This window comes from Macaca nemestrina, chromosome 20 (genome assembly GCF_043159975.1).
Source record: "Macaca nemestrina isolate mMacNem1 chromosome 20, mMacNem.hap1, whole genome shotgun sequence".
NCBI classification, from domain to species: domain Eukaryota; kingdom Metazoa; phylum Chordata; class Mammalia; order Primates; family Cercopithecidae; genus Macaca; species Macaca nemestrina.
Genome location: NC_092144.1, coordinates 55,285,362 through 55,310,803, shown reverse-complemented (window position 1 = coordinate 55,310,803; position 25,442 = coordinate 55,285,362). Strand labels below are relative to the sequence as shown.

General features: G+C 56.7%; 2 protein-coding genes across 5 annotated transcripts in view; one reads left to right on the top strand and one right to left on the bottom strand.

Moving 5' to 3' along the window:
• The first annotated feature begins 2,191 nt into the window (after positions 1 to 2,191).
• LOC105478531 (zinc finger protein 296) lies at positions 2,192 to 9,227 on the top strand. Its single transcript, XM_011735927.2, has 3 exons — positions 2,192 to 4,333; positions 4,547 to 4,696; positions 8,150 to 9,227. Exons 1-3 carry the CDS (start codon positions 4,036 to 4,038, stop codon positions 9,127 to 9,129), a joined length of 1,428 nt encoding a protein of 475 aa, XP_011734229.2. The 5' UTR covers positions 2,192 to 4,035; the 3' UTR covers positions 9,130 to 9,227.
• A 538-nt stretch (positions 9,228 to 9,765) lies between these two features.
• Positions 9,766 to 25,442, bottom strand: part of CLASR (CLK4 associating serine/arginine rich protein) — a 32,082-nt gene continuing 16,405 nt past the window's right edge. For 2 of the 4 annotated variants that reach the window (XM_011735918.2, XM_011735919.3), the window contains exons 6-21: positions 24,582 to 24,666; positions 23,212 to 23,360; positions 21,775 to 21,871; positions 20,342 to 20,420; positions 20,182 to 20,255; positions 18,620 to 18,661; positions 16,296 to 16,511; positions 15,893 to 16,180; positions 13,014 to 13,277; positions 12,490 to 12,595; positions 12,135 to 12,195; positions 11,508 to 11,566; positions 11,384 to 11,430; positions 10,533 to 10,615; positions 10,163 to 10,187; positions 9,841 to 9,921 (exon numbers count right to left, since the gene is read on the bottom strand). In XM_011735918.2, the coding sequence (XP_011734220.2) occupies positions 9,879 to 9,921; positions 10,163 to 10,187; positions 10,533 to 10,615; positions 11,384 to 11,430; positions 11,508 to 11,566; positions 12,135 to 12,195; positions 12,490 to 12,595; positions 13,014 to 13,277; positions 15,893 to 16,180; positions 16,296 to 16,511; positions 18,620 to 18,661; positions 20,182 to 20,255; positions 20,342 to 20,420; positions 21,775 to 21,871; positions 23,212 to 23,360; positions 24,582 to 24,666 (1,718 nt within the window). In that variant the 3' untranslated portion in view covers positions 9,841 to 9,878. Of the gene's footprint in view, positions 9,922 to 10,162; positions 10,188 to 10,532; positions 10,616 to 11,383; positions 11,431 to 11,507; positions 11,567 to 12,134; positions 12,196 to 12,489; positions 12,596 to 13,013; positions 13,278 to 15,892; positions 16,181 to 16,295; positions 16,512 to 18,619; positions 18,662 to 20,181; positions 20,256 to 20,341; positions 20,421 to 21,774; positions 21,872 to 23,211; positions 23,361 to 24,581; positions 24,667 to 25,442 lie in introns of all 4 variants that reach the window. The other 2 variants (XR_985355.2, XM_011735920.2) reach the window with 2 other exon arrangements.

Below are 25,442 nucleotides of genomic sequence, written 5' to 3'. Positions count from 1 at the left end.
GGCTGAGGCAGGAGAATCACTTGAACCAGGGAGACGGAGGTTGCAGTGAGCGGAGACCGCCCCTCTGCACTCCAGCCTGGGCAACAGAGACTCTGTTTCAAAAAAAAAAAAAAAAATCATTTCCTTGGTGCGAGCTAGAGGGTGGAGGAAGAGGGAGCAAACTCAGGCCCTCCCCTGTGCCCCATGCAGAAAGACAGACTGTGGAGCCAAGGTGTAACCTGATAAGAAACTGGTTAAAGAAAGGTCACACAGGGTGTGCCCAGGAGGGCAGAGGCAGGCATTATCCATTCTCCCTGGTGACCTGGCCCCAGAGGCCTTTATCCTTTCAGTCTCCAAGGCAAGGATTTCCGAAGGTTTCAGGGAAAAATGCCCAAGCCCATCCCCCACGACTTGCAAAACTAGTCTTTTACATTCAAGAGCCCAAAACTTAGGTCAATGGCAGGGGCAAGGGTTTCATAGACCTCTCTCCTGGTAGCCTTGGTGATCCAGAGAAGAGATCAGCTCAGTGGACAAACATTTGGCCAACTCTTCACAATTGCCAGGGTGGGGAACCAGCTGAGTTGTCAACTGAGAAGCCACCAGACCTAATTAATTAACCAAGGTGCTGACGTGTCCACAGACACACACACATACACACACCATCGGCTGCTGAATCTTGATGCAAATTAGTTAAATGGGGCCACCCGAGAAGGTCAGAACCCCAAGCACAGAATCTCTCCCCTCCCCTTCTCCCCTGGGGTCGGTCAGTTTCCTTTGAATTCCGCCCTGACCACCCATTGCTCTCCTTTTCTTATACTAAGCAGGTCCTCCCGGCCCCCAGGCGTCCACTCCCCACACCGCCCTGGGCGTTCGGACTGGACGTTCTTCCCACCTCCTGGCTCAGACCGAGCGATTCCGCTCCAGGTAAAGCGGGATGACTGCCACCGATGCTGCTGTTATCGTGGCCATTTATTATTTTCCGGAGGAGGAGTTTTCCGCCTTCTCCCTTCTCCTCACCCCACCCGCGTGGGGCATTCCCGCAGCCGGCGATCGCCAAACAGTCCCTGATACTAGCGTCTGGGGACCAGAACGTCCCTCCAGCCGGCGCTGCAGGCGCGGTCCTGCCTCTTTCCGTTACTCCGGGCGTTGCACTGGGGTAGGCGTCCAGAGCTGGGGCCGGGGAGAGGGAACCTGCCGGCGACCCCCCACCACTCTGTACTCACCGAGGTCCGCGGCTACTGGCGCCCCCGCTTCCGCCGGCGTCCCAGCTGCAGAGGCCCGGGCAGGCCGCGAGCCGCGGAGCCTGGGTTCCGCCCGCGCCGCCGCTACTGCCCCACGTGGTCGCGGGCTGGCTCGCGGCTTTGCGGAGCACTTTGGTCCGATCTTCCTGCCTGCGAGTTGGGGGCGTCTGGGATGCCCATTTGCGGCAGGAAGAAACTGAGGCTCAGAGAGGGGAAGACTTCCTCCCTGTTGGGTTAAGGGCAGAGCTCGGTCTTTGCATCCCCATCCCCCTACACGCAGGCACTCCTACCCCTCGCTTCCAGTGGGAACCCCCGCTCCTCTACAGGAAACCTGGAGATCATGGTTTCAGATGCCGCATACGAAGAAAGTAGCTGGGCTGGATCAGAGGCGGTCATTTTGTCCTCCAGCTCTCCCTGCAGTATCATTTTACAAAGGGGGAAACTGAGGCCTTGAGTGGGAATATGAATCTCCCTATTCCAGGCCCAGTCAGAATTCACTTTCTCCATGCAGGGTCCTATTTACGCAGGGATCCTGTGGGCGTTTGCTTTCCACTAGATCACCAAGGCCTAGTGCCAGGTACACAATTTAATGCTTTGCAAATATCTGTTGAAAGAATATCAGGCACATAGTAGGTACTCAATAAATATTTGTTGACTTAACTATGAACGAGTAGGGGCTGTATTTATGAACAAAACAGACTCCCATCTTGCCTTCTAGAACCCATGTTCTAGTGGGGGTAGAAGGGACAGAATAGGGTAAAACGAGCAAATACGTAAACAAGATCCTTCAGGGTTTGATCAAAGTGATGTATGAAGAATAAAATAGGCCGGGCACGGTGGTTCACGCCTGTAATCCCAGCACTTTGGGAGGCTGAGGCAGGTGGATCACCTGAGGTCAGGAGTTGGAGACCAGCCTGGCCAACATGGTGAAACCCTGTCTCTACTAAAAATACAAAAATTAGCTGGGCGCCTGTAATCCCAGCTACTCCGGAGGCTCAGGCAGGAGAATCGCTTGAACCCGGAGGTGGAGGTTGCAGTGAGCTGAGATCGTGCCATTGCACTCCAGCCTGGGCAACAAGAGTAAAACTCCATCTCAAAAAAAAAAAAAAAAAAGTAAAATAAGGGCAATGGGATGGTGGGTGGCTGGGTTCCATGGAACTTAAAATTGGGTGGTCTGAGGCTGAGTGCAGTGTCTCACATCTGTAATCTCAGCACTTTGGGACGCTGAAGCAGGAGGATCGCTTCAAGCCATGAGTTTCAGACCAACCAGGGCAACAAAGCAAGTCCCTGTCTCTATTAAAAACAAAATTTTTTTGAAAATTTAAAAATTACTTTTTTTAAAAAAGGGTGATCAGAGGAGGCAGGATTGAAGAAACCACCTCAGATAACCCTCTAGTTCCAACCTGCCCTACCTCCTTTGACAGATGGAGAAGTGAGATCCAAGAGGGGACTGGGGACAGATGGAGGTCATGGAGTGTAATTTGCAAGGCCTTCAGCAGGGTGGGGCTACTTTAGATACTGTTGGTCAGGGCCCTCTGCTCTCAGGAGGACAATGGAGCCCCGACCTGAATAACAATGCAGAATTCCAAGAGATCAGCATCTGAAATCAGCATCTGGGCTGGGGACAGCTGGGGGAGAACAGATTCTGGCCCTGACCTCAGGGGGCTTGCATTGGGTGGGGGAGAGGACAGTCCACAAGCAGTTCCATACTGCCATGCGGTCGGTGCCAGGAAGGAAAGAATACTCATCAGGGATTGAGGGTGGGGCAGGGTGTTGATGCCACTTCAAACAGTGAGCAGAGAGAACTACTTAGGGGAGGGAAGTTCAAGGAGGCGGAGTGGAGGCAGGTGAACTGCTTGGCTATTTGGTTTTAATGGCGACTTCTGGTCTAGGAACAGAGTTGATGTGTATGATTACAGTCCTCCTCTGCTCAAAACCCTCCCAAGGCTCCAGTCTCAGGAAAACCAAAAGACCTTAAAGCGATCAAAAGATTGCTTGGATCTGCCCCCATTTTTTCACTGAACTCAATTCCCAACCCGTATTGCCTCTCCCTTTCCTTGTAATTCCTCAATGCCCAGGTCCACTGGCTGGCTTCCTTCCCTCCAACCTCAGATCCACCGTGCCCTTTCCCAGCACAGGGGAGAAAATTGAATCCCTCAACCCCAGTAACCCTCTCCGCCTTTCCAGCTTTCTTTTGCTCCATGGCACTGGTCATCATCAAAGGCCATCTATATTTTACATAATTATGTTTATAGTGTCTTCCCCCACCGTCTAAACTCCGTGCAGGCAAACGTCTGTTTGTTCCCTCCTGTATTCCCAGTGCTTCAAACAGAGTCTGGCGCACAGGAGGCACTCAGTGAATGCTTGCAAAATGAATTTTTATTGTAATGCATTAAATGAAATAGCCCAGATTACTATTAAGCACCTAATAACAAACGTGACCGACTATTTTCTCCCTTGGGGGGGTGTGTGGACATCCCGTGTCTCAGTTTCACCCGCCCTAAAATGGGATCAGGGATAGCTGTTTCAATGCCTTGTGGGAATTCGGTGTGATTAAATTTGGTCACTAAGCCAAGCGCAGGGGGCACTGCCTAGATTGAGTTAGGCCGCCGGCAGGGCCCCAGCTGCGCGGCTCGGTCCCCTCCCATCAGGCCCCGCCCTGGTAGGCGGAGCCACGGGCCCGGCCAGCACGTGTAAGAGTTCGCAGCGGGTCGCCGCAGTCACTCACCTGAGCGCGCACGGTCCGCGCGTCCTCCGCTCGTGCGTCCTCCGCCCGCCCGCCAGCCCGCTCGCCCGCTCGCCCGGCCCGCGACTCATGTCCCGCCGCAAGGCCGGCAGCGCGCCCCGCCGAGTAGAGCCCGCGCCCGCAGCCAACCCAGACGACGAGATGGAAATGCAGGACCTCGTCATCGAACTCAAGCCCGAGCCAGACGCGCGGTCCCAACAGGCCCCAAGACTGGGATCCTTCTCCCCGAAGGAGGTGTCCTCGGAGGGGCGGTTCGGCGGCGAACCCCACCACTCCTCTGGCCCCATGCCCTCCGGGGCCGCCCTTCTCGCCCTCGGCGCGCGGAACCCGTGGACTCTGTGGACACCGCTGACCCCGAACCTTCCCGGTGAGCGCCCCGGGCCCTGGGCCCAGCCTCCCTTACCTTTGACCCTCGGGTGGGACCCCTCCCTTTGGGCATGGGCCCCTCGCCCTGCCTTATCTTTTTCGCCCCGTCCTGCCCCCCAGGCTCCCTTCTGACCTTCGGTTTCCCCTCTCCTTCGGCACCCTCAGCCCCCATCCTGGCCCCACCCCACGCTCACCACCCGCTTCCTCCCTGCAGACCGCCAGCCCTGGACCGACAAACACCCAGATCTGTTGACCTGCGGCCGCTGCCTGCAGACGTTCCCGTTGGAGGCCATCACTGCCTTCATGGACCACAAGAAGCTGGGCTGTCAGCTCTTCAGAGGCCCCAGCCGCGGCCAGGGCTCAGGTGAGTAAAGCCGGGTGCAGTCCCCCTCTCAAGTTCAAGGGCTGGGCTTCCTGCTGGAGAGGGACTGGGCTGGACGGCAGGGCACTGAGCACTACTTCCCCTTTCTCGCTTCCCATCGGGTGCAGCCTAGGCGTGGCCAGGGCCTGCCCGTCCTGGGGCAGGGACTAGTGGTGGTGGTGGCAAGGGGGGGCAAGGGGGGTTGGGCAGGGAAAGAGGGCCGCCTACAGGGTGTGGCCAGCCCCAGAAGACTAGCCCGGGATTTTGCCCCCCACACACACACCCCAACCTGGTTTCACTTCTCCTTCCCCTTGGCCAGAAATAACTGGCCAGGTGGCTGGACCAGGGTGGCAGTAGGGGGGGACCTCTGGGGAGGGCAGTGGCCGGGGGGAGGGGGAGTGGAGGCCAGCTGGAATGGGGAGGTTGCCACCTCCTCCTGTCTGTCAATTCTGATTGAGGTGCTAGTACAGCTAACTGTTCCGAGCCAGGCAAGGGGCTTCTGGCTTCCCTCGGTGATGGAATCTCCCAGCACTGCACGGTGGGAATCCCCTGGTTTGAGCGAGCTGCCCGGTGCTGGACACCAGGGTTCCTCCTCTTGGGAGGGAATTAAAATCCTTCACGTGGCACTTGACCCTCGGTGAGCTTTTGGTCAGTGTTGGCTGCAGGGCTTAATCCAAACCTAATTTCCAGCCCCCACCCCTTGCCCTCCGGAGACTTTTGAGAAGGAATTATTTAGGGTTGGGCCAGGGAGGGTCTGGTGGTGGGAAAGAGGAGGGGCTTGTGACTGATTGAATCGGCTTTAGAGTTGGAGCATGGAGAGTGGCCTGGCGAGTGAGCGAGCGAGGGAGCGAGGGTCTGTGATAGAATTGCTGGAACAAAACACTGCAGGGCTTGGAGAATCGTGGGCACCTTGGTTTCACAGGCTCTGCAGTTTGAGCGCTTATGTGGACCTAAGCTCTCAACCATTCCCCAAGCGAGGTCACAACCACTCTTGAAAGGGAGGGGATCTCTAGGGTCCCTGAATTCTAGCAACTGAGGCACATAGAGGACTATGTCTTGCCCAAGGTCACACAACTAGGGAGCAGAGAAGTCTGAATTTGAGTGCAGGCCAGGCCTGTGTTCTTGACCCGGGACTGGTTGTATCACAAAGGTTGTCTCATCCAAGACTCTAGAATTTGAAAAATGGAAAGGCTAGTTCAGTTAGGAAGTGTCCTCTGAGAGTACCCCGAAGGTCCAGATAAAAATCCAAGTTCAGGTTTGGGGGCTCTCAATTTGAGATCTATGTAGAGGGTGGGGAACCCAGGTCACTACCACCTGTTTACTATGTGGCCACTAAGCTTTCTCTGTAGCTATCCCCATTATTATTATTATTATTATTATTTTGAGGCGGAGTCTTACTCTGTCACCCATGCTGGAGGCTGTGGCACAATCTCAGCTCACTGCAACCTCCGCCTCCCAGGTTCAAGTGATTCGGCCTCAGCCCTCCAGGTAGCTGGGACTACAGGCGTGCACCACCATGGCTGGCGAGTTTTTGTATTTTTGGTAGAGACAGGGTTTCACCATGTTGACCAGGCTTGTGTGTCAAAATCCTGACCTCAGGTGATCCGCCTGTCTCGGCCTCCTGAAGTGCTGGAATTACAGGCATGAGCCACCACGCCCAGCTATCTCAATTACTTTAAAAATTATTTTTATTAAACCAAAATTCCTTTTTTTTTTTTTTTTTTGAGACAGAATCTTGCTTTTGTCACCCAGGCTGGAGTGCAGTGGTAGGATCTTGGCTCACTGCAACCTCTGCCTCTTGGGTTCAAGCGATTCTCCTGCCTTAACCTCCCAAGTGGCTGGGATTACAGGTGCCCGTCACCACGCCTGGCTATTTTGTATTTTTAGTAGAGACAGGGTTTCATCGTGTTGGCCAGGCTGATTTCAAACCCCTGACCTCAAGAGATCCACCGGCTTCAGCCTCCCAAAGTGCTGGGATTACAGATGTGAGCCACTGCGCCCGGCCTAAACCAAAAATCTTATTAAAAAACCTCTGTTCCCAGCCGGACATGGTGGCTCATGCCTGTAATCCCAGCACTTTGAGGGGCTGGGGTGAAAGGATTACTTCAGGCCATAAGTTCAAGAATAGCCTGGGCAACGTGGCAGAGCCCCGTCTCTTTAAAAAATGCTAAATTAAAAATTTAAAGCAAATAAAAGCAAGCCTCTGTTCTGCCCTCTCCCCCTCCCCCAGCAGTCTGGATTGAAATCCCAGCTTTACCCCTTCCAAGCTGTGCCGCCCTGGGAAAATGCCTCTCTGTGCCTCAGTTTTCCTGTCTGGAAAATGGTGATCTTATTTTCCTGTCCTGAGGGAAAGCTGGGCTATGAGCCATGGCTCAGCCCCTAGCATGTAGGAAGCGCTCACTGAATTAACATAACTTTTTTTTTGAGACGGAGTGTCACTCTGTCGCCTGGGCTGGAGTGCAGTGGCGCGAACTCAGCTCACTGCAAGCTCCGCCTCCTGGGTTCACGCCATTCTCCTGCCTCAGCCTCCCAAGTAGCTGGGACTACAGGCCTGGCTAATTTTTTGTACTTTTAGTAGAGACGGGGTTTCACCATGTTAGCCAGGATGGTCTTGATCTCCTGACCTCGTGATCCGCTTGCCTCGGCCTCCCAAAGTATTGGGATTACAGGCTTGAACCACCGCGCCCGGCCAACCTAACTTTTCAAAAGGTTTTCAAACACATGGCCTAGTGCAGTGGCTCACGCCTGTAATCCCAGCACTTTGGGAGGCCAAGGTGGGAGGATCACTTGAGGCGGAGAGTTTGAGACCAGCCTGGCCAATATGGTGAAACCCCATCTCTACTAAAAATACAAAAATTAGCCAGGCGTGGTGGCGGGCACCTGTAATCCCAACTACTCGGGAGGCTGAGGCATGAGAATAGTTTGAGTCCGGGAGGTGGAGGTTGCAGTGAGCCGAGAGTGCACTACTGCACCCTAGTCTGGGTGACAGAGTGAGACTGTCTTAAAAAAAATGGTTTTCCCATCCTGGCTAACACGTTGAAACCCTGTCTCTAATAAAAATACAAAAATTAGCCGGGCATGGTGGCGGGCGCCTGTAATCCCAGCTACTCAGAAGGCCGAGGCGGGAGAATAGCGTGAACCCAGGAGGCAGAGCTTGCATTGAGCCATTGCACTCCAGCCGGGGTGACAGAGCGAGACTGTCTCCAAAAAAAAAAAAAATGGTTTTCAAACACAAAGCCTCAGGTACTCAGCACCCACTCCACAGATTTTTTCGTGTCCACTCCTCTGAGCATCAGCTTCCTGGTCCTTCCGGAGTGTGTGTGTCTTGTCACTGCCAAGTCCTTGGCCCCTGCAGGAGTGCCTGTCCCACAGAAGGTGTCCAGCTGGCAGCTGTGAACTGCAACCCCCATGACTCCTTCCTCTCCACACTAACACTCTGCCTCTTTTTCTTACCAGAACGAGAGGAGCTAAAGGCCTTGAGCTGCCTGCGCTGTGGCAAACAGTTCACAGTGGCCTGGAAGCTGCTGCGTCACGCCCAGTGGGACCATGGACTGTCCATCTACCAGACAGAATCAGAGGCCCCAGAGGCCCCACTCCTGGGCCTGGCCGAGGTGGCTGCAGCCGTGTCGGCAGTGGTGGGGCCAGCAGCTGAGGCCAAGAGCCCCCGTGCAAGTGGCAGCGGCCTCACCCGGCGGAGCCCCACCTGTCCCGTGTGCAAGAAGACCCTCAGCTCCTTCAGCAACCTCAAGGTGCACATGCGCTCGCACACAGGCGAGCGGCCCTATGCATGCGACCAGTGTCCCTATGCCTGCGCCCAAAGCAGCAAGCTCAACCGCCACAAGAAGACCCACCGGCAGGTGCCACCCCAGAGTCCCATCATGGCCGACACCAGCCAGGAGCAGGCCTCTGCGGCCCCTCCGGAGCCGGCTGCCCATGCCGCTGCCCCCGCCAGCACCCTCCCATGCAGCGGTGGTGAGGGGGCTGGAGCCGCCGCCACAGCAGGTGTCCAAGAACCCGGGGCTCCTGGCAGTGGGGCTCAAGCCGGCCCTGGTGGAGACACTTGGGGAGCCATCACCGCAGAACAGAGAACTGACCCTGCAAACAGCCAGAAGGCATCACCCAAAAAGATGCCCAAGTCAGGGGGCAAGAGCCGTGGGCCCGGGGGCAGCTGCGAGTTCTGTGGGAAGCATTTTACCAACAGCAGCAACCTGACGGTGCATCGGCGCTCGCACACCGGGGAGCGCCCCTACACCTGTGAGCTCTGCAACTACGCCTGCGCCCAGAGCAGCAAGCTCAACCGCCACCGCCGCATGCACGGCATGACGCCTGGCAGCACCCGCTTCGAGTGCCCTCACTGCCATGTGCCCTTTGGCCTGCGAGCCACCCTGGACAAACACCTCCGGCAGAAGCACCCTGAGGCGGCCGGGGAGACCTGAGCCCAGGAAAGGCCGCCACTGTGCCTGGCACCGCCACCAACACCTGTTGACCTCCTCGTTTTTGCCCCCTTTTCCAAGTAAATTTCCCCTTTTATTTACACCCGTTTGGACTCTGGCTTTCTTGGGGTGCTGAGGTGGGGCAGGAGGCTTCCCCTCCTTGGGGTGGACGGCTGGACAGACCGGTTTGGAGTGAGGGGGTGAGGGAACGGCCAGCCCCCAGTGCCTGCGGCGCCGCAGGATTGGCACAGAAAGCCGCGCTCCCAGTTCCTGGTGCGGGCGAGGCCAGGGCAGGGGCCAAGGCGAGGGCGGGGAGAGGCCTGGACCTGTCACCAGAGGCCCCAGGCAAAGGGGCCCATGTGGGACATGCTGGGCCGACACCCTGTGTCCACACCTGCGGGCAGGTCTGGGCCCTCTCCCTTGGGACTGTGCCCTGGCCTAAGCAGGCCTCACTGAGCCATGGCAGGTTCTGATGAACAGGGGCCTGCCACTTAGCCATCAGATGTGGGCAAGATGTGCCACACAGGAAGCAATGGCACCTGGCCGGTAAACCCAAGCGCCCTCCCAGCTGGCTCTGCTGGCCAGTGGGCCCTGGGGTGGGAGAGCCCTGCACCAACCACACAGATGACACTGAGGCAGGTGACGGGAATTAAATAACTTTTGACTTTATTTCACTAGAGATAAAACCAGCAGCATCACAGCTTAAGCCCCTTACCCCACCCCCTTGTCCTCCCCACCCCTCCCTCTTCTGCCTAATGTCGGTAATGGGGGCTTCGGGATCGGGACCTTGAGCGCCTGGAAAGAGAAAGGGAGGGGCCGTGAGAATGGGGTGTACACACATCAACACAGCTGGGGCCATGGAGGCTTCAGTGACCGGGGCACTTGTCTGTAGAGGAAGGGATGTTCCCCAAGGGATGAGACCAGCCCCTCCAACTAGAGGTGGGTACAGGGTGAGGCTGGAGGAATGAGAGCCAGGACCTCCCATCAAAGGACAAGTGTCACTTCCCAGAAAGTGGAGGGTCATGGGCTTCCTTACCTTCGAGAAGAGCTGTATTCTCGACCTGGAAAGAAAAGAGCAGATGAAGAGCGAGCAAACATCCAGGGTCAGGGCCTCTTCCTTGACCTGGGGTGAGGTCCTCAAAACTGAACTTCAGGGGTTGTCTCCAAATGAGGGGACATTTCCAGAGAGTCCAGTGGCTGCGATTTGTGCCCCTCACCAGCCCATGCCGGAATGAGCACTTCTAATTTCTGCAATCACCTTGTGACTAAAGCAATGTATGTGTACGCGTGTGTGTCTTAAGAGCTTTCATTTCTGGAAGGCTAATGTGGAACTATTTTTTTTTGTAACCCTGCTTGACACTTTTCTTTAAAGCCCCAGAGCCCTCCAGCCAGGTGGGGACACTCACTGTATCGGGGGGAGGGTGAGCGACTCTGCCGGCTGTACTGGCGCTCCCACTCTTCTCTCTCCTTCTCTCGGCGTTCCCGCTCCCTGCAAAGGCATGGCGTTAGCATCTGGCCGAGAACACTGGACACACTGAACTCAGGGAGGGCAGGTGCTTCCGACACCCTACTCTGAGAAAGACAATAAACCAAGGGGGCCGGTACTGCCACCAATCCCTGCTTGGAAAGGGGGCCCGAGGTTCAGAGGGACCCCAGCTGGCGGAGCTGACTGGAATCCCAGCCCCCTTCCTAGGAAAGCCTTGTGACAGAGGGAGGCAGGATAGTCCCATCGTTTCCTGCCGCACTGGGCCACCTGCACACACTGAGTGTTGAAATGGTCTCCGTCACAGTGGCCAGGCTTGGCAACCCAATGGCTACATCTACTGGGTGCCTTCTCCGTGCCTGGCCTTGATCTTGTCAAATCCCCCCAACAGCCTGTGAGGTGGGACAATGATTCAGTCTCCACTTAGGAGATGAACAAACAGGCTGGGACAGGAGAAAGACCCATGGCAGTGGGTGGGTGGGTAAGGGGTATCAGGAACAGCTTGCCAGGCCAACAGAACAGCAAAGGTGACTGGCACTTGGAGGCTGGAAGAGCTGGGACGAGGTTGCGGTGGCGGGAGGCAGGCCGAAATGGAGGGAGGAAATTCAGGAGGAGAGAGGCGGTGGGGCACAGCCCTGAGGGCCAGGCAGGGCTCTGCCTTTCATCCACCCACAGGGAGCTGGGCAGGGCTCGAGCCAAGAGCCCGTGGTGGGAAGGCCAGGAAGCCCAGGAGCAGGAGGTGTGGCTATGGGACAGGGAGGGGCAAGGTCTTACTTCATCCGGATCTTGCGGGCCATGGCTCGAAGCTCGTCTTCCCGCTCCTGCAGCAGACAGGGCTATGAGGACGTGGCCAGGCCAGCACCCACCCACCACCCCAGCCCTCCCTTCCCCACTTCACCTGCCGCTCATGCTCCTGCTGGATCATCTTCTCCTGTGCCGCCTTCTTATCCGCCTTGACTGTAGGGAGGAAGATACACGGTGGCTGAGGGGTGCCCTTAAGAGCCCCGCTCTCTTTTTTTTTTTTGAGATGGAGTCTCCCTCTGTCGCCCAGGCTGCGATCTCAGCTCACTGCAAGATCCGCCTCCCGGGTTCACACCATTTTCCTGCCTCATCCTCCCCAGTAGCTGGGATTACAGGAGCCCACCACCATGCCTGGCTAATTTTTTGTATTTTTAGTAGAGACGGGGTTTCACCGTGTTAGCCAGGATGGTCTTGATCTCCTGACTTTGTGATCCACCCACCTTGGCCTCCCAAAGTGCTGGGATTACAGGCGTGAGCCCACCGCGCCCGGCAAGAGCCCCACTCTCTAAAACGAGGAAGCTGAGCTCAGACAGGTCAACCTGACTGCAAAGGCCTCAGCATGGCGGCAGCGGAACTGATGCAAACCCACTCCTCCCCAGAGCACCTCCACGCCTGCACAGACTCTCCAGGGAAGGGCCAGGCCTCCCAAGGTGGTGCTGGGTCTCGTGCTCCCACTGCCAAGGGGAAGAGCTGTGAAACCCTGGAGGGACGGGGCAGAACATACACTGCCTGTTCAGCGCCTTCTGCATCCTCAGTTTCAGCTTCTCCTGAGGCGTCAGCTTGGGCTGGGGAGGGGGGAGAAGAGGTGGGAGAGGGGGTGGGTGTCCCAGAGCTCCCACAACCCACCTCAGCCAAGAGCCTGGGGCTTTTGGGGCGGGGGGGGGGGGAACGACATGGGGAGGAGGGGCAGGCTGTGGACAGCCCTGAAGCTCCCAGAGGCTCAGTGACAGATGGAGCCCCAGTGTACAGTGAGGAGGGAAGAGGGATATGGTTCTCATGGGGGCAGACCCTTCCCCCGTTCCCCTCCCAGTCCCTGGGGCTGGATCTCCCAGCCCACCCGGGCCCCCCTGCAGGCCCACCAGGCCCAGCTCTTGGGCACTGCTGCTGACGGGAATTAGACGGGCGAGTTCCAAATTCTTACTGACTTTGGCAGCTCCTGTCTCTTTACCAGCGGCAGGTTCGGTCCTGGGTGGGGGCAGGGCCAGAGGACATGGTTGGGAGGGGGAAAGGACAGCTGCCACCTCTGACCCCAGCCTCAGCACTGCCCTCAGATCAGGTGGCCAAGGCATGGGCCTTCTGAGGCCGCAGGGTGCAACCATGTCCCTCTCAGACCCCACAGAACCTGTAAGACCAGGCCCTGTTCCCTTCTGACCCTCATCAAGGACAAGGTTCTGACTGTGCAGATCCTCTAGGATTTGGTGTGTCCTCCTCAGACCCCCCAGGCCAGGGCTGTGTCCCCCTGAAATCCACCCCCCCAGGCCAGGGCCATACCCCGGCCCCCAGACCTCCTGGGGTAGGGCTGTTTCCCCAAAAACAAAACAGTGACATTCGCCCTCCCCACCTGAGGTTGGCAGCCCTCTTCCTCCAGACCCGCCCTGCTCACTTTTTCAGCTTCTCGCCCACAGCAGGGGACGCGGCCGGCCTGGTCAGCTTCTCTCTTGCGGGTGATGGCGAGGGGCTCTGGCTGCGGCTGCGGCTGCGGCTGCGGCTACGGCTCTGGCTGGGGCTGGGGCTGTGGCTGCAGCTGTGAGTCAGGCTGCGACTGCGGGACGGACTGAGGGACCAGCTGCTGCGGCTGCGGCTACTGCTGTGGTGCCTGGGGCCCCGGCCACCCCGCCTGTAGCGGTCCCCTGAGTGGGAGCGGCTCCTGGGGATGCAGCAGGGCGGAAGGAGGACTGTGAGGCTCCAGGGACCCCAACCGCACCCCACCCTGGCTTCAGATCCACAGTCCTCCTTCCTGCAAGGCCCGGGGTGACGAGCTTGACTCTCCTCTCCTGCTACTCTCTCTCAGAAATGTCCTGAAGCGGCACTCTGGCCTCCCTCTGGCTACAGAGATAGTGTTCTAGATACACTCAGCCTAAGGGCAGTCCTGCCATCATGAGCCCTGCCTGGCCCGTGTCACCTCTTCCTCACTAGATACCCACTTGCCAACTTCTCGGGAGGGGAGCTCTGGGAGGGATGGCTGGCTCCCCCTTTATGAGCCGTGTCCAGCTCAGGCACAATGGTGTTCCACGGTGACCTCATCTACACCCTCACCAACCTCCTCATCCTGCTTGTGTCCAGGGTCTTGACAGCAGTGGGGACCATCCCTTGTCCTCCACCATTCTCAGCACAGACCCACAAGTTCCAATCTGGGGATGTGGAACCCCATCCTCTCCCTGCTCCAGACACTCTCAGGCTGGCATGCAAGATGTGCCCAGGTCCCACCTGCCCTCCAAGTCTTTCTCCTGTCATTGCTCTGGGTAAGCTACAAGGAATATATGACCCGGAAGCCAATTCATGGCCACACACTAACTCTGCTTGGGCTTTTTTTTTTTTTTTTTTTGAGATGGAGTCTGTCACCCAGGCTAGAGTGCAGTGGTGCAACAGCTCGGCTCACCGCAACTTCCGCCTCCTGGGTTCAAGCAATTCTCCTGCCTCAGCCTCCCGAGCAGCTGAGATTACAGACGTGCACCACCATGCCCGGCTAATTTTTGAATGAAATTTTTATAAAATTAAAATTTGTTGTCATTATTAAGAAAACAAGGGCCAGGCGCGGTGGCTCACGCCTGTAATCCCAGCACTTTGGGAGGCCAAGGTGGGTGGATCACAAGGTCAGGAGTTCAAGACCAGCCCGGCCAACATAGTGAAACCCAGTCTCTACTAGAAATACAAAAATTAGCCGGGCGTGGTGGTGTGCGCCTGTAATTCCAGCTACTTGGGAGGCTGCGGCAGGAGAATCACTTGAACCCAAGAGGTGGAGGTTGCAGTGAGCCAAGATCACGCCACTGCACTCCAGCCTGGGTGACACAGCGAGACTCTGTCTCAAAACAAAGGAAAGAAAACAAGAGCTATCCTCTAAAAATCCAGACCCTCAACTTCTCCTGAGAACTAGAAAGACTAGGTGACACTAGACCTGCTGCTGAGCGATCAACGCCCCCACTGGAGGGAACACGTGCTTGCCAGGTCAGCAGGATCTCTACCTGGCCCCTCTACTTTACCTGTCAGACCCTACAGGCAGCTGACATGGTGATCAGTGCTACAATAATGCAAGTAATGATGCTGACGATATTAACGGCACTTAGACAGCACCAGCCCTGTCCTAAACACCTTACATGGGTTTACCTGTTACACCTCTAACAGCCCAGAGAAGCGGATGCTATTATTGCAATTTTACAGAAGCAGAGGCCCAGGGACTCTACACTTGGGCAGGTGCCCTGCAGGCTATGCTCCCACCGACCCAGCGTCGCTGCCCTTCCAAGAGCAGTCCTGACCCCAACAGGCAAGGAGACCGGAAGGGGGTGGACCAGTCTCCAGGTGACTTTTATTTTCTAAACCATCCCTAGAGCTGGCCTCTTATCGTGTGTTCTCCAAAATGAAATGTCTTTTTTTTTTGCCTTGAGACGCAGTCTCATTCTGTAGCCCAAGTTGGGGTGCAGTGGCACAATCTTAGTTCACTGCAACCTCCGCTTGCGGGGTTCAAGCAATTCTTGTGCCTCAGCCTCCTACATAGCTGGGACTACAGGCGCACGCCACCATGCCCAGCTATTTTTTTTTTTTTTTTTGAGACGGAGTCTCACTCTGTCACCAGGCTGAAGTGCAATAGCATGATCTCAGCTCATTGCAAACTCTGCTTCCTGGGTTCAAAGTTCTGGGATTACAGGCGTGAAACACCGCGCCTGGCCTAATTTTTTGTATTTTAGAAGAGACGGGTTTTCACCATGTTGCCCAGGGTGGTCTCGAACTCCTGAGCTCAGGAGATCTGTCTGCCTCAGCCTCCCGAAGTGCTGGGATTACAGGTGTGAGCCACCGCGCCAGGCCAATGAGCTGTCTTGATTTTTTCCACCCGCTTCCCCATCAGCTCCTGGCCACACAGGAACGCACCCCCACCAAGGGGTTTCCCAGCCCCCAAGACCCGGACCCGTCCCTTCAAGCTACAGAATACCCTGGAGCGTCCATGCGCTTCTATTCCCCTCCACCTGGAACCCCTGACAGCAAAGACAGTCTCCTGAGGAGGGAGAGATATGCAGTCTCCTCTCCATACCCTGCTGTGGAAAACGGGCTGGGATCCACCTCCACTGCCACCACAATGCGTACGCAAACACCCATGCCTTGCCCTTTCCAACCAAGGGCTTCCTGCCGAAGAGCAGTGGCCTGTGCCTGTCACCTCAGATGGGGTGTTCTCTGAGCCAGGTGGCCAGGTTTCCTCCCTCTGAGCACCTTCTCCCCAAGTTCGAAGCCTGCGCCCCCCAGCCTCTCCCGCCCACGCCCAGGCGCACATACCTGCTTCTGCGCCGGGGCCCGTAACCACCACGTCGGGCGGGCGAGCGGGAGTAGCGGTGTCCGTCTCGGGAGCCCCCACCTGAGTGCCGGCGGCCACGGCTACGGGACCGGGAGTAGCGCCGGGAGCGGGAACGGGAGCGGGACCAGGAGCGGGACCGGGAGCGCGCATGGCGGCCGGAACGGTAGTAGCCCCCGCCACGGCGTGAGCGGGAGCTGGAGCGAGAGCTGGAGCGGGAGCTGGAGGTCCTCGAGGCGGAAGAGGAGGAGGAGGAGGAGGAGGAGCGGCGGCTGCAGGCGGGGCACGGAGGGCCGGTCAGCGCGGGCCTGAGCCGCGGCCCCCCTCTGCCCCGGGTCCCCCCCATGGTGACCGGGGCGTAGGGCGGGCGGCGTGAGCGTTACCGACCGGGCGCTGGCATTACGTCCTGGGGCGGGGCCGCCAGGCTGGGGAGGTGCGGGGGGCTTCCCTGTGGCGACCCCTGATGCGGCTGCGGCAGCAGCAGCTGCGGCTGCCTCCTCATCGCTGCCTCCAAAACTGGTGATGAACGTGATCTTCTCCTCGCGGCCCGGGGTTGGGGAGCGGGAGCGGGAGCGGGACTCCGAGCTGGACTCTGAGGGTGACCTACGGGTAGGGAGGAGGAGGCTCACTAGCCCAGGTTCCCGGAGCCTCTCCGGGAACAGCACACACAGCAGAGCAACAGCAGCGCCAGCGCGGGCCAGAGCGACCCGGGAAGCCAGGCGGGTGGATGGAGCCTGGAGGGCACTGAAGACCCAGCTCTGGACAAGGACTTGACTCACAACCATGCAGCCTTTGCTAAATAACCAGGAAGGACAATGACAGACAACTGCTCTGATTTTATGTGGCTATGAAAAATGGATGAGCAGGCCGGGCGTGGTGGCTCACACCTGTAATCCCAGCACTCTCGGAGGCCCAGGCAGGCGGATCACTTGAGACCAGGAGTTTGAGACCAGCCTGGCCAACAAGGTGAAACCCCGTCTCTACAAAAAACACAAAAAAATTAGCTGGGCATGGTGGCACGCACCTGTAATTCCAGCTACTCAGGAGGCTGAGGGCACGATAACTGCTTGAACCTGGGAGGCAGAGGTTGCAGTGAGTCCAGATCACACTACTGCCCACCAGCCTGGGCAACACAGCGAGACTCTGGCCCCCCCCCCAAAAAAAAAGATAAGCAGATCTCTGCACAAACCACAGAAAAGTTTTACTCAAAAGAAACATGGATATCTGGGAGGAAAAAGCGAGTTCTAAAACACTGAGTGTGGTGCAATTCCATTTTAGTAAAATAAAAAAAGTGGCCAGGTGTGGTGGCTCACGCCTGTAATCCCAGCACTTTGGGAAGCCCAGGTGGGAGGACTGCTTGAGACCAGGAGTTCAAAACCAGCCTGGTCAGACCCTATCTCAATTTTTTTTTAAGGAAAAAAAAAAAAAAGTTTTTTAATACATAAAATTTTAAAAATAAAAAGAAGGTACCTGATATCCAACACTCCCATGTATGGAGCACTAACCTACACCTTTTATTTCCCCAGAAGCCATTCACACCTTATCTAATCTCGACCCACAGCCCCATGAGGAAGATCCCATTCCCACCCCCATTCCAAAGAGGGAACTGGGCTTCAGAGAGCTATAGAGCTTGGATGAGGGGGACTGGGATCACACTGAGCTTGGTCCCTCTCAAAATCCCTGCTCCAATCACTCTTTCACCCACGAGACAAGCACGTGTGCCCAGCGGTGCTACTGAGTGCCCGTTATTTCCCACTGGCCACTTCTGGAAATTGAGATTAAAGTGACTTGATTTCTCAGTCACACTGTTTTGCCATATTTGATCATTTTTTACCATAAGACTGCGTTGTATTTAAATCAGAAAAATAGGGCTGGGCACGGTGGCTCAAGCCTGTAATCCCAGCACTTTGGGAGGCCGAGACGGGCGGATCACGAGGTCAGGAGAGCGAGACCATCCTGGCTAACACGGTGAAACCCCATCTCTACTAAAAAATACAAAAAACTAGCCGGGCGAGGTGGCAGGCGCCTGTAGTCCCAGCTACTTGGGAGGCTGAGGCAGGAGAATGGCATAAACCCAGGAGGCGGAGCTTGCAGTGAGCCGAGTTCGCACCACTGCACTCTAGCCTGGGTGACAGAGCAAGATTCCGTCTCAAAAAAAAAAAAAATTAAAAATAAATACATAAATAAATCAGAAAAATAAAATAAAGAAGCTTCAAAATATAAAGAAAATTTTATTGGCCGGGCGTGGGGCTCACGCCTGTAATCCCAGTACTTTGGGAGGCCGAGGCGGGCAGATCACGAGGTCAGGAGATCGAGACCATCCTGGCTAACAACACGGTAAAACCCCATCTCTACTAAAAGTACAAAAAATTAGCTGGGCCTGGTGGCGGGCACCTGTAGTCCCAGAGAATGGTGTGAACCCGGGAGGCGGAGCTTGCAGTGAGTCGAGATCGGGCCACTGCACTCCAGCCTGGGTGACAGAGCGAGACTCCATCTCAAAAAAAAAAAAAAAAAAGCAAAATTTTATTTAAAACTGGGAAAACAAGACAGTGATCTGGAAAACACAAAAATGATTTAGACCCAGAACATATCATGCAGTCTGTGGTCTTGGGGTGGCCTAGTACGGTGAACCTCCCATCCCCTCCTCAGCACCCCTGTCCCCATCAGGGAGCTCCCTGTCTGCTACTCCCTGGTCCTCCGGAGGAACTTACCGCTTATAGGGGTCATAGGTGGGGCTGTCTCGGCGGGCATAGCTAGAGAGAAGAATGGGGTGGGACAAGTTGGGGCTTAAGATCTCAGTGGGCATGAATTTGGCATAAGTCCCCCAACCTGAGGACCCAAAGCTAGGCACCTGGCACAGTGAGGGGGCTGCTGACCAGGTTGGGGGCCTTCCCTTGATTCCTCCACCCACCCCCACCTCAGATCTGTCCAAAGCATGAACTTAGGCCCCACCCCACAATGTCCTAGACCCATGACGACTCTGAGGAACTTGGACTTCAGCAACCCTGGTTCCGCTTGGCCTCCTGACCCTAGAATGAAAGCATCCCTCCTCCCAATCCTCGTCTCTGGCTCTCACTGGGTCTGGGTTTACCAATGATGATGATGATAAGACAAAAACAGGCTGGGTGCGGTGGCTCACACCTGTAATCCCAGCACTTTGAGAGGCTGAAGTGGGAGGATCACTTGAACCCAGGAGTTTGAGACCAGCCTGGGCAACACAGCAAGACCCCATCTCTACAAAGCATATTTTATTTTAATTAGCTGGGAGTGGTGATGCATGCCAGTAATCTCAGCTACTAAGGAGACTGAGGTAGGAGGCTCGCCTGAGCCTAGGAATTTGAGGCTGCAGTAAGTCGTGATTGCACCACTGCACTCCAGCCTGGGTGACGGAACAAGACCCTGTCTCTGGAAAAAAAAAAAGAAGAGAAAAGACTATCACAGCTGAGGAAACTGAAGCCCAGAGAGGTGAATTCACTTGTCCAGCATCATGCAGCTCATAAAGGAGGAAACGGGGATCCACACCCAGGCCCTATAGCCACCCAGCCTGGGCTTTCCTGCACTACCCTCTATGTGCCTCTGTGCCACCACTGACAGCAGTGCCAACTGGTGCTATTCTTTAAGGAATATTTCGCACACCAACCCCTGAACCTACAAGTCGTTTAAGCCTTACAGGAACTCTCAATCACTCTCCTTTAAGAGATGTGGCAAAAAGAGGCATGGGTTTGCACCGGGCCTCTCCTCAAGGCCTCCTGACCCAGGCTGGGCTCTCTGCTCCAAGCCAGACTGCCTCATCCAAACCTGTCCCAAGACCTCCCTGTGGGGACTGCCCCAGCCCTCTCTCATGGTAGGTGATAATGCTTCATTTTCCAAAGGAAGAAACTGAAGCTCAGAGGGTTCAGGAAGTCACTTGTCCAAACTCCAACACAGGAAACAGCTAAGCAGCAGAACTGAGTGAGAGTCCAGGGCAAAGCCTGTGCCCTCTATTCCTCCGCCGCCCTGGTGACAGCCTAATGCCGCCTGTACATGGGCTCCTGGGAGTCTGGCAAGGGCCCCCAGTCCAGCAGGGTGAGGGGAGCGGCTGGCAAGGAAAGGAGTCCACATGGCCCTCAAGGCCGTTCCTACCTCTAAACCTTCACGCAGGCCATGCATCGCCCCACTAGAAAGACTCTTTCCTCAAGTCAAATGCCTGCCTCCAAAGAGCCTTCTCAGGCCCTAAGCCCCCGCTCCCCTCCCCCAGATGCCAGCAGGGTGGGGGTTCAGGGAGAAGCCCTACCTGGGTGGGCTGATCTTGCGACCCCTCAGCCGCTTCTCCCGAAACTCTCTCCGCTGGCGTCGAGAGCGGCGTCCCTGGAGTAGGGTGGGTGCCAGACTGGTGACGGGGTGCCCTCCCTGTGACACAACCCTGTCGCCTTCCACTCTAGCCCAGACCTCACCGAGTACATGGCCTTCTCCTCCTCAAGGGCCTTGGCGTGCTTGATGGCCTCTGCCTCCTCCTTATCTTTCCGGAGCATCCTATAGAGGGGGGTGAGAATTAGGGTGGAGGAGGGGGCACGCCACAGGACATGGAGGACACAGGCTGAGTCATCAGAGAAAGTGAGGGACCCGAGTCACCCCACACCAGCCTGAGGTGTCTTTCATTCAGTGCCACTTATTAAGCACCCTCTGTGTGCCAGGTCCTATCTTAGGCATCCAGAACTCAGCACTAAAAAAACCAGAAATCGGCTGGGCGCGGTGGCTCAAGCCTGTAATCCCAGCACTTTGGGAGGCCGAGACGGGCGGATCACGAGGTCAGGAGATCGAGACCATCCTGGCTGACACGGTGAAACCCTGTCTCTACTAAAAAAAATACAAAAACTTAGCCGGGCGAGGTGGCGGGCGCCTGTAGTCCCAGCTACTCGGGAGGCTGAGGCAGGAGAATGGCGTAAACCCGGGAGGCGGAGCTTGCAGTGAGCTGAGATCCGGCCAGTGCACTCCAGCCTGGGCGACAGAGCGAGACTCCGTCTCAAAAAAAAAAAAAAAAAAAAAAAAAAAAAAAAAAAAAAAAAAACCAGAAATCCTCACCTGCACGGGCTTACATTCTAGGGGAGAAGACAATGAGCAAGGGAATAAAACGCATGGTCCATTAGATGTTAGAGCAAAGGCAGAGGAAGCTGCATTTTTCAAGAGGAAGCTCAGGGAAGCCACACAGAACGGGGTATCTAGAGAGAAACCTGGGGGAGCAAGCTGCAGACGCCCGAAGCGAACAGCAGACAGACTGGCCCAGGTGCTGGGCCAGGCCTCTGCACTTGAGGAGCAAGGAGGCCATGGAGGCTGGGCAGGGGGGATGGGGGCAGTCAAGAGGACCAGATGGGTAAGACCTTTCAGCCATGGTGAGGACACTGGATGTGCCTGAGGGAGGTGGGAGCCACAAAGGGCCTGGGCAGAGGGTGCCGTGCTCAGGCTCTGCTTCGGGTTCACTGCCCAGTGAGCTGGGACCATTCTGTGTGGTCTTATGAGCTCAGCAGGGGGTATGGCTCAGGGTAGAGGTACAACCAGCAACTGCCAGAATAAATGACCAGGGAATGAGGCCTCTCCACTAGAGGGTGCTGTCCCCCAGCCTAGGAATCCCCTGAGCTTCAAAGAGTCAGATTCGCCCCAGGTCACACTAAGTAGGGCAGGCTGGGTGATTTGGGTGCAGCCTGTTCCTGCACAGATGAAGTGGGGCCACGACCACCATAGGCTCAGGGACCTGCATGTGTAAAGTCCTGGGCCCAGGGTCAGGCACACAAATGCTCACAAACAGGATGGCTGTCAGTATGGGGAGTAACAGTGAGATGCCAGGGTGGGGCCCACAGAATGGGGAGGAGTGTCAGCAGGCAGGCCTCACCTGACGAAGTCGCCGTCGGCCATGCCATAAGTCGTGGCCTGTTTGTTGAGATCTGCCACCTGCTCCTGGTTCAGTTCATCCACGTCCACCTCCACGTCTGCACCAAGAGAAAGGCTGTCAGGAGCCACGGCCGAGCGAGAGGACAGGGGAGAAGGGGCAGTGCTCCAGGAGGTGGGGGTGATAGGGCGCCTGCCAGACTGAAGCACTCTTCAGGAAGGGATGGCATCAAGTATGGCTCATCTTGGCATCCCCTAGGCTCGCACAGGGCTTGGCCAGAGGTGAGCGCAACACACGGTGGACAGAGGCAGCTGGGGGACGGGGCTTGGAAGGGGCAGATGAACGGAGGGAGGGAAAGAAGAAGGGAAAGATGGATGAATGGGTGGAGGGACGGATGAAGGGATGCAGGGAGGGCTGGAGGGCAGGAGGGATGGAGGGATGAATGGAATAGAGGCAGGGAAGGAAGGTGGATGGAGGGAGGGAGGAATGGATGAGACGTGTGGCGGGGTTGACGTGGGAGGGAGGACTGAATAGGGTCAGACAGATGGCGGCTGAAGATCATGGTGGGTGGCAGGCAGGGTACAGGTCACAGGTGTTTGGAAGCAGGGCGTGTGATGAGCCAGCAGAAGGAGGGCTGGGCGGAGGTCAATGTGTGGGAAAGTGTGAATAAAGAGCCGGCTGCTGTCTGAGTGCAGTGGCTCATGCCTGTAATCCCAGCACTTTGGGTGGCTGAGGCAAGTGGATCATGAGGTCAGGAGTTCAAGACCAGCCTGACCAATGTAGCGAAACCCTGTCTCTACTAAAAGTACAAAAATTAGCTGGGCATGGTGGCATGTGCCTGTAGTCCCAACTACTTGGGAAGCTGAGGCAGGAGAATCGCTTGAACCCAGGAGGTGGAGGTCACAGTGAGCCAAGAACACACCACTGCATTCCAGCCGGGGTGACAGAGCAGAACTCCATCCCAAAAAAATAAATAATACATAAAAAAATAAAAAGAGCCGGCTGCTGGAGTGAGAGCCAGGATGAGTAAAGCGGAGAGACTCGGGGGTGGTTTGATCAGTGGGAATCCAGAGGGGAGGTGAATGGCAGAGAGGGGGAGGGTGAACAGATGCCTGGAGGATGGGGGCTGGCTCTGTAAGAGGATGAACACTTGTTTTCCAGAGGAGGGAAGAGAGCAGGAGAGAGGGGCAGAGGCACAGAGAGGCCGGCCCAAGTGGACAAGAATGGAGCCAACACCTAGGAGGGGAAAAGATCGTAGAAACAGCACCCTAGAAACGAGAGATGAGTGAGACAGGGGTGGCAGGAGGCTGGCGTGCCCTGGGGCGGGGGAGGGAGAGCGACACAGCTCGTAAGCACGGGGTGCCCCACAGAGGGTGAGGGACGAGACACAGAAACGATGCCCAGGGACTGTGGGTGGGGAGGGCAGAGAGGGGACCCCACCGATGTCGGGGATGACCTCATCTTCATCCGAGTTGCTGTCCTCCTCGGCTGCTGACTCCTCCTCCTCTGGCTTTTCTGCCGCCTTCTCCACCTCAGCCACCGTGCTGTCCTCGTAGGTATAACCGATGGAAGCCTTCTTCTCTGCCAGCCTGGAAAGGGGAGCCGCTGAGCCAGGGCCGCGCCTGGCGGAGAGGAGGGCCCCAGGCTGGCCCCACACACCAGCTTCTCGAGTGCCACGGCCCCCTCCCCTCAGGCTGTCCCTCGGCCTAGGTCCCTCTGCTCCTGCCCACACCCAGCTCCTCCCTCTTCCTCCACATCTCAGCTCCAGGGCCCCACCTGCCAAGAAGTCCTTGACTGGCACCTATGGTGGGTCGGCACTGTCCTGAGCTCCCCAGCCCTGCCTTCCTTGGGTCATCTCTGTTGGGGAAGGTCTGTCTCCCGCCAGACCGTAAGTCCCACGAGGGCACAGCCCAGAGTCCTCCTGAGCAGTCAGGTGCCCCAGCTTTGCCCTGAACAGAGCAGTGCCTGAGGGGCCTGAGCAGGACCCTGAGGCTGGGGCTGTGGACGAGGGCTGAAGTCTCCAAGAAGCATCCAGGACAGTCCCATGGGACCCCTCCCAGTGGAGGAAGGCGGCAAGCAGTCAGGGGGAGCAGGAGGGAAGGTGTCACTGAGGGAGCCGCCCAGTCCCGAGCCAGGGCTCCAGTCTACCGTGCACCAGGGCAACAGCAGCTGGCCTGGAGGAGAGCTAAGCCCTGCAGAGGAACAGCATGTGTGAGGGTAGGGGCCTGTGCTCATCAGACTGAGGTGGAAAAGAGAGAAGTGAGACTGCCTGGCCGCTGCTCCTCAGAGGCAGCTGCTCCAGGATAAGGCTCAGGTCTCCCCAGCCACTCCTTGAGGGATGCAGCTTTGAGAAGCCTCTCTCCAGAGTGACATCAGTGAGGGCTGATTGCAAGCTCACTACACGGCAGGTGCTAGGACAGGTACTTCACAAGCTCTGTCTCCTGCATGCCTCCCAACTCCAGGCAGCGGGGCCCCCTGCCAGCCCCATTTTACAGGGAAGCACAGCAAGGCTCAGAGAATTCCCACGCAGGGTCTCACAGCCAGGACTCAAACCCAGAGCTGTCTGACCACAGGGACTGCACCTCCCACCACTCCCCAAGCTGAAAATGCAACGCAGAGCCGTCGGCAAGCCCTGGTACCCTGACAGGGCTTCTTCCTCTACACAGTTATTAAGTGAGCACTGACTGTGTGCTGAACACCATCCTTGGTTCTGGGGAGACCCTGGTGGACAGGATGGAAGAGGCCATGCCTGCCTGGGGCTCCCAGCCCTCCTGCCTCCTCAACCCCCTGCACCCCAGACCCCAACTCACTTCTTCTTCTCATCTTCACTGGGTCTCTGGAGGCCTCCGTACAACTCGTCAATGTAGATCTGGTACAGGCACTGCTCCTCTGAGACTGCAGCAAACAAGAGACTCCGAGTCAGAGTGGGTTGGGGACACTAGGAATTCAGTGGGAGAACATCAGAGTGCGGTGAAGCAGGAAGACAGGTGCAACCCCAGTGCACCTTGGGGCAATCGCCACTTCCAGATAATCAAACTGTGTCTGGTGGGACACAAGCAACTGCAGCAGAGCCTTGGACACACCACTCACTGGACACACGACCTTGGTCAAGTGACAGCACATCTGTGCCTCGGTTTCCTTTTCTGTAAAATGGGACCACAGGCAGAGTGAGTGCCTAGCCTGGTACTTGGACACTCTACCACCATTCTAACTGTTTCTGGAGGCCTCTGGCTGGACCCTTCAGAACCAAAACCTGCTCCTGAGCGCCACACGCCACTGACTGCACAGGTCACTCCACTGTAAGCCTCTTCATGACTCGTTTTAACACCCAGCTTAGAGGACTCAACAATGTACCAGAGCCTTCCTGATCTTCCCTGCAGTGAGACATGTGTGCCTGACTTGCTGTGGGACCGTGGGTGGTGAGTCCCCTTCCTTCCTTCCCTCCCTGGGCCTCAGTTTTGTCTGTATTTTTTTTGAGATGGAGTTTCGTTCTTGTAGCCCAGGCTGGAGTGCAATGGTGCGATCTTGCTCACCGCAACCTCTGCCTTCCGGGTTCAAGCGATTCTCCTGTCTCAGCCTCCCAAGTAGCTGGGATTACAGGCATGTGCCACCACACCCAGCTAATTTTGTATTTTTAGTATAGATAGGGTTTCTCCATGTTGGTCAGGCTG

Excerpts from the sequence above, each read along its gene's own strand:
- LOC105478531 (XM_011735927.2), top strand. The coding sequence starts at position 4,036 with ATGTCCCGCCGCAAGGCCGGCAGCGCGCCCCGCCGAGTAGAGCCCGCG. Across the intron at positions 4,334-4,546 it reads GCTGACCCCGAACCTTCCCG|ACCGCCAGCCCTGGACCGAC; the intron begins GTGAGCGCCCCG and ends TCCTCCCTGCAG. Across the intron at positions 4,697-8,149 it reads CAGCCGCGGCCAGGGCTCAG|AACGAGAGGAGCTAAAGGCC; the intron begins GTGAGTAAAGCC and ends TTTTCTTACCAG.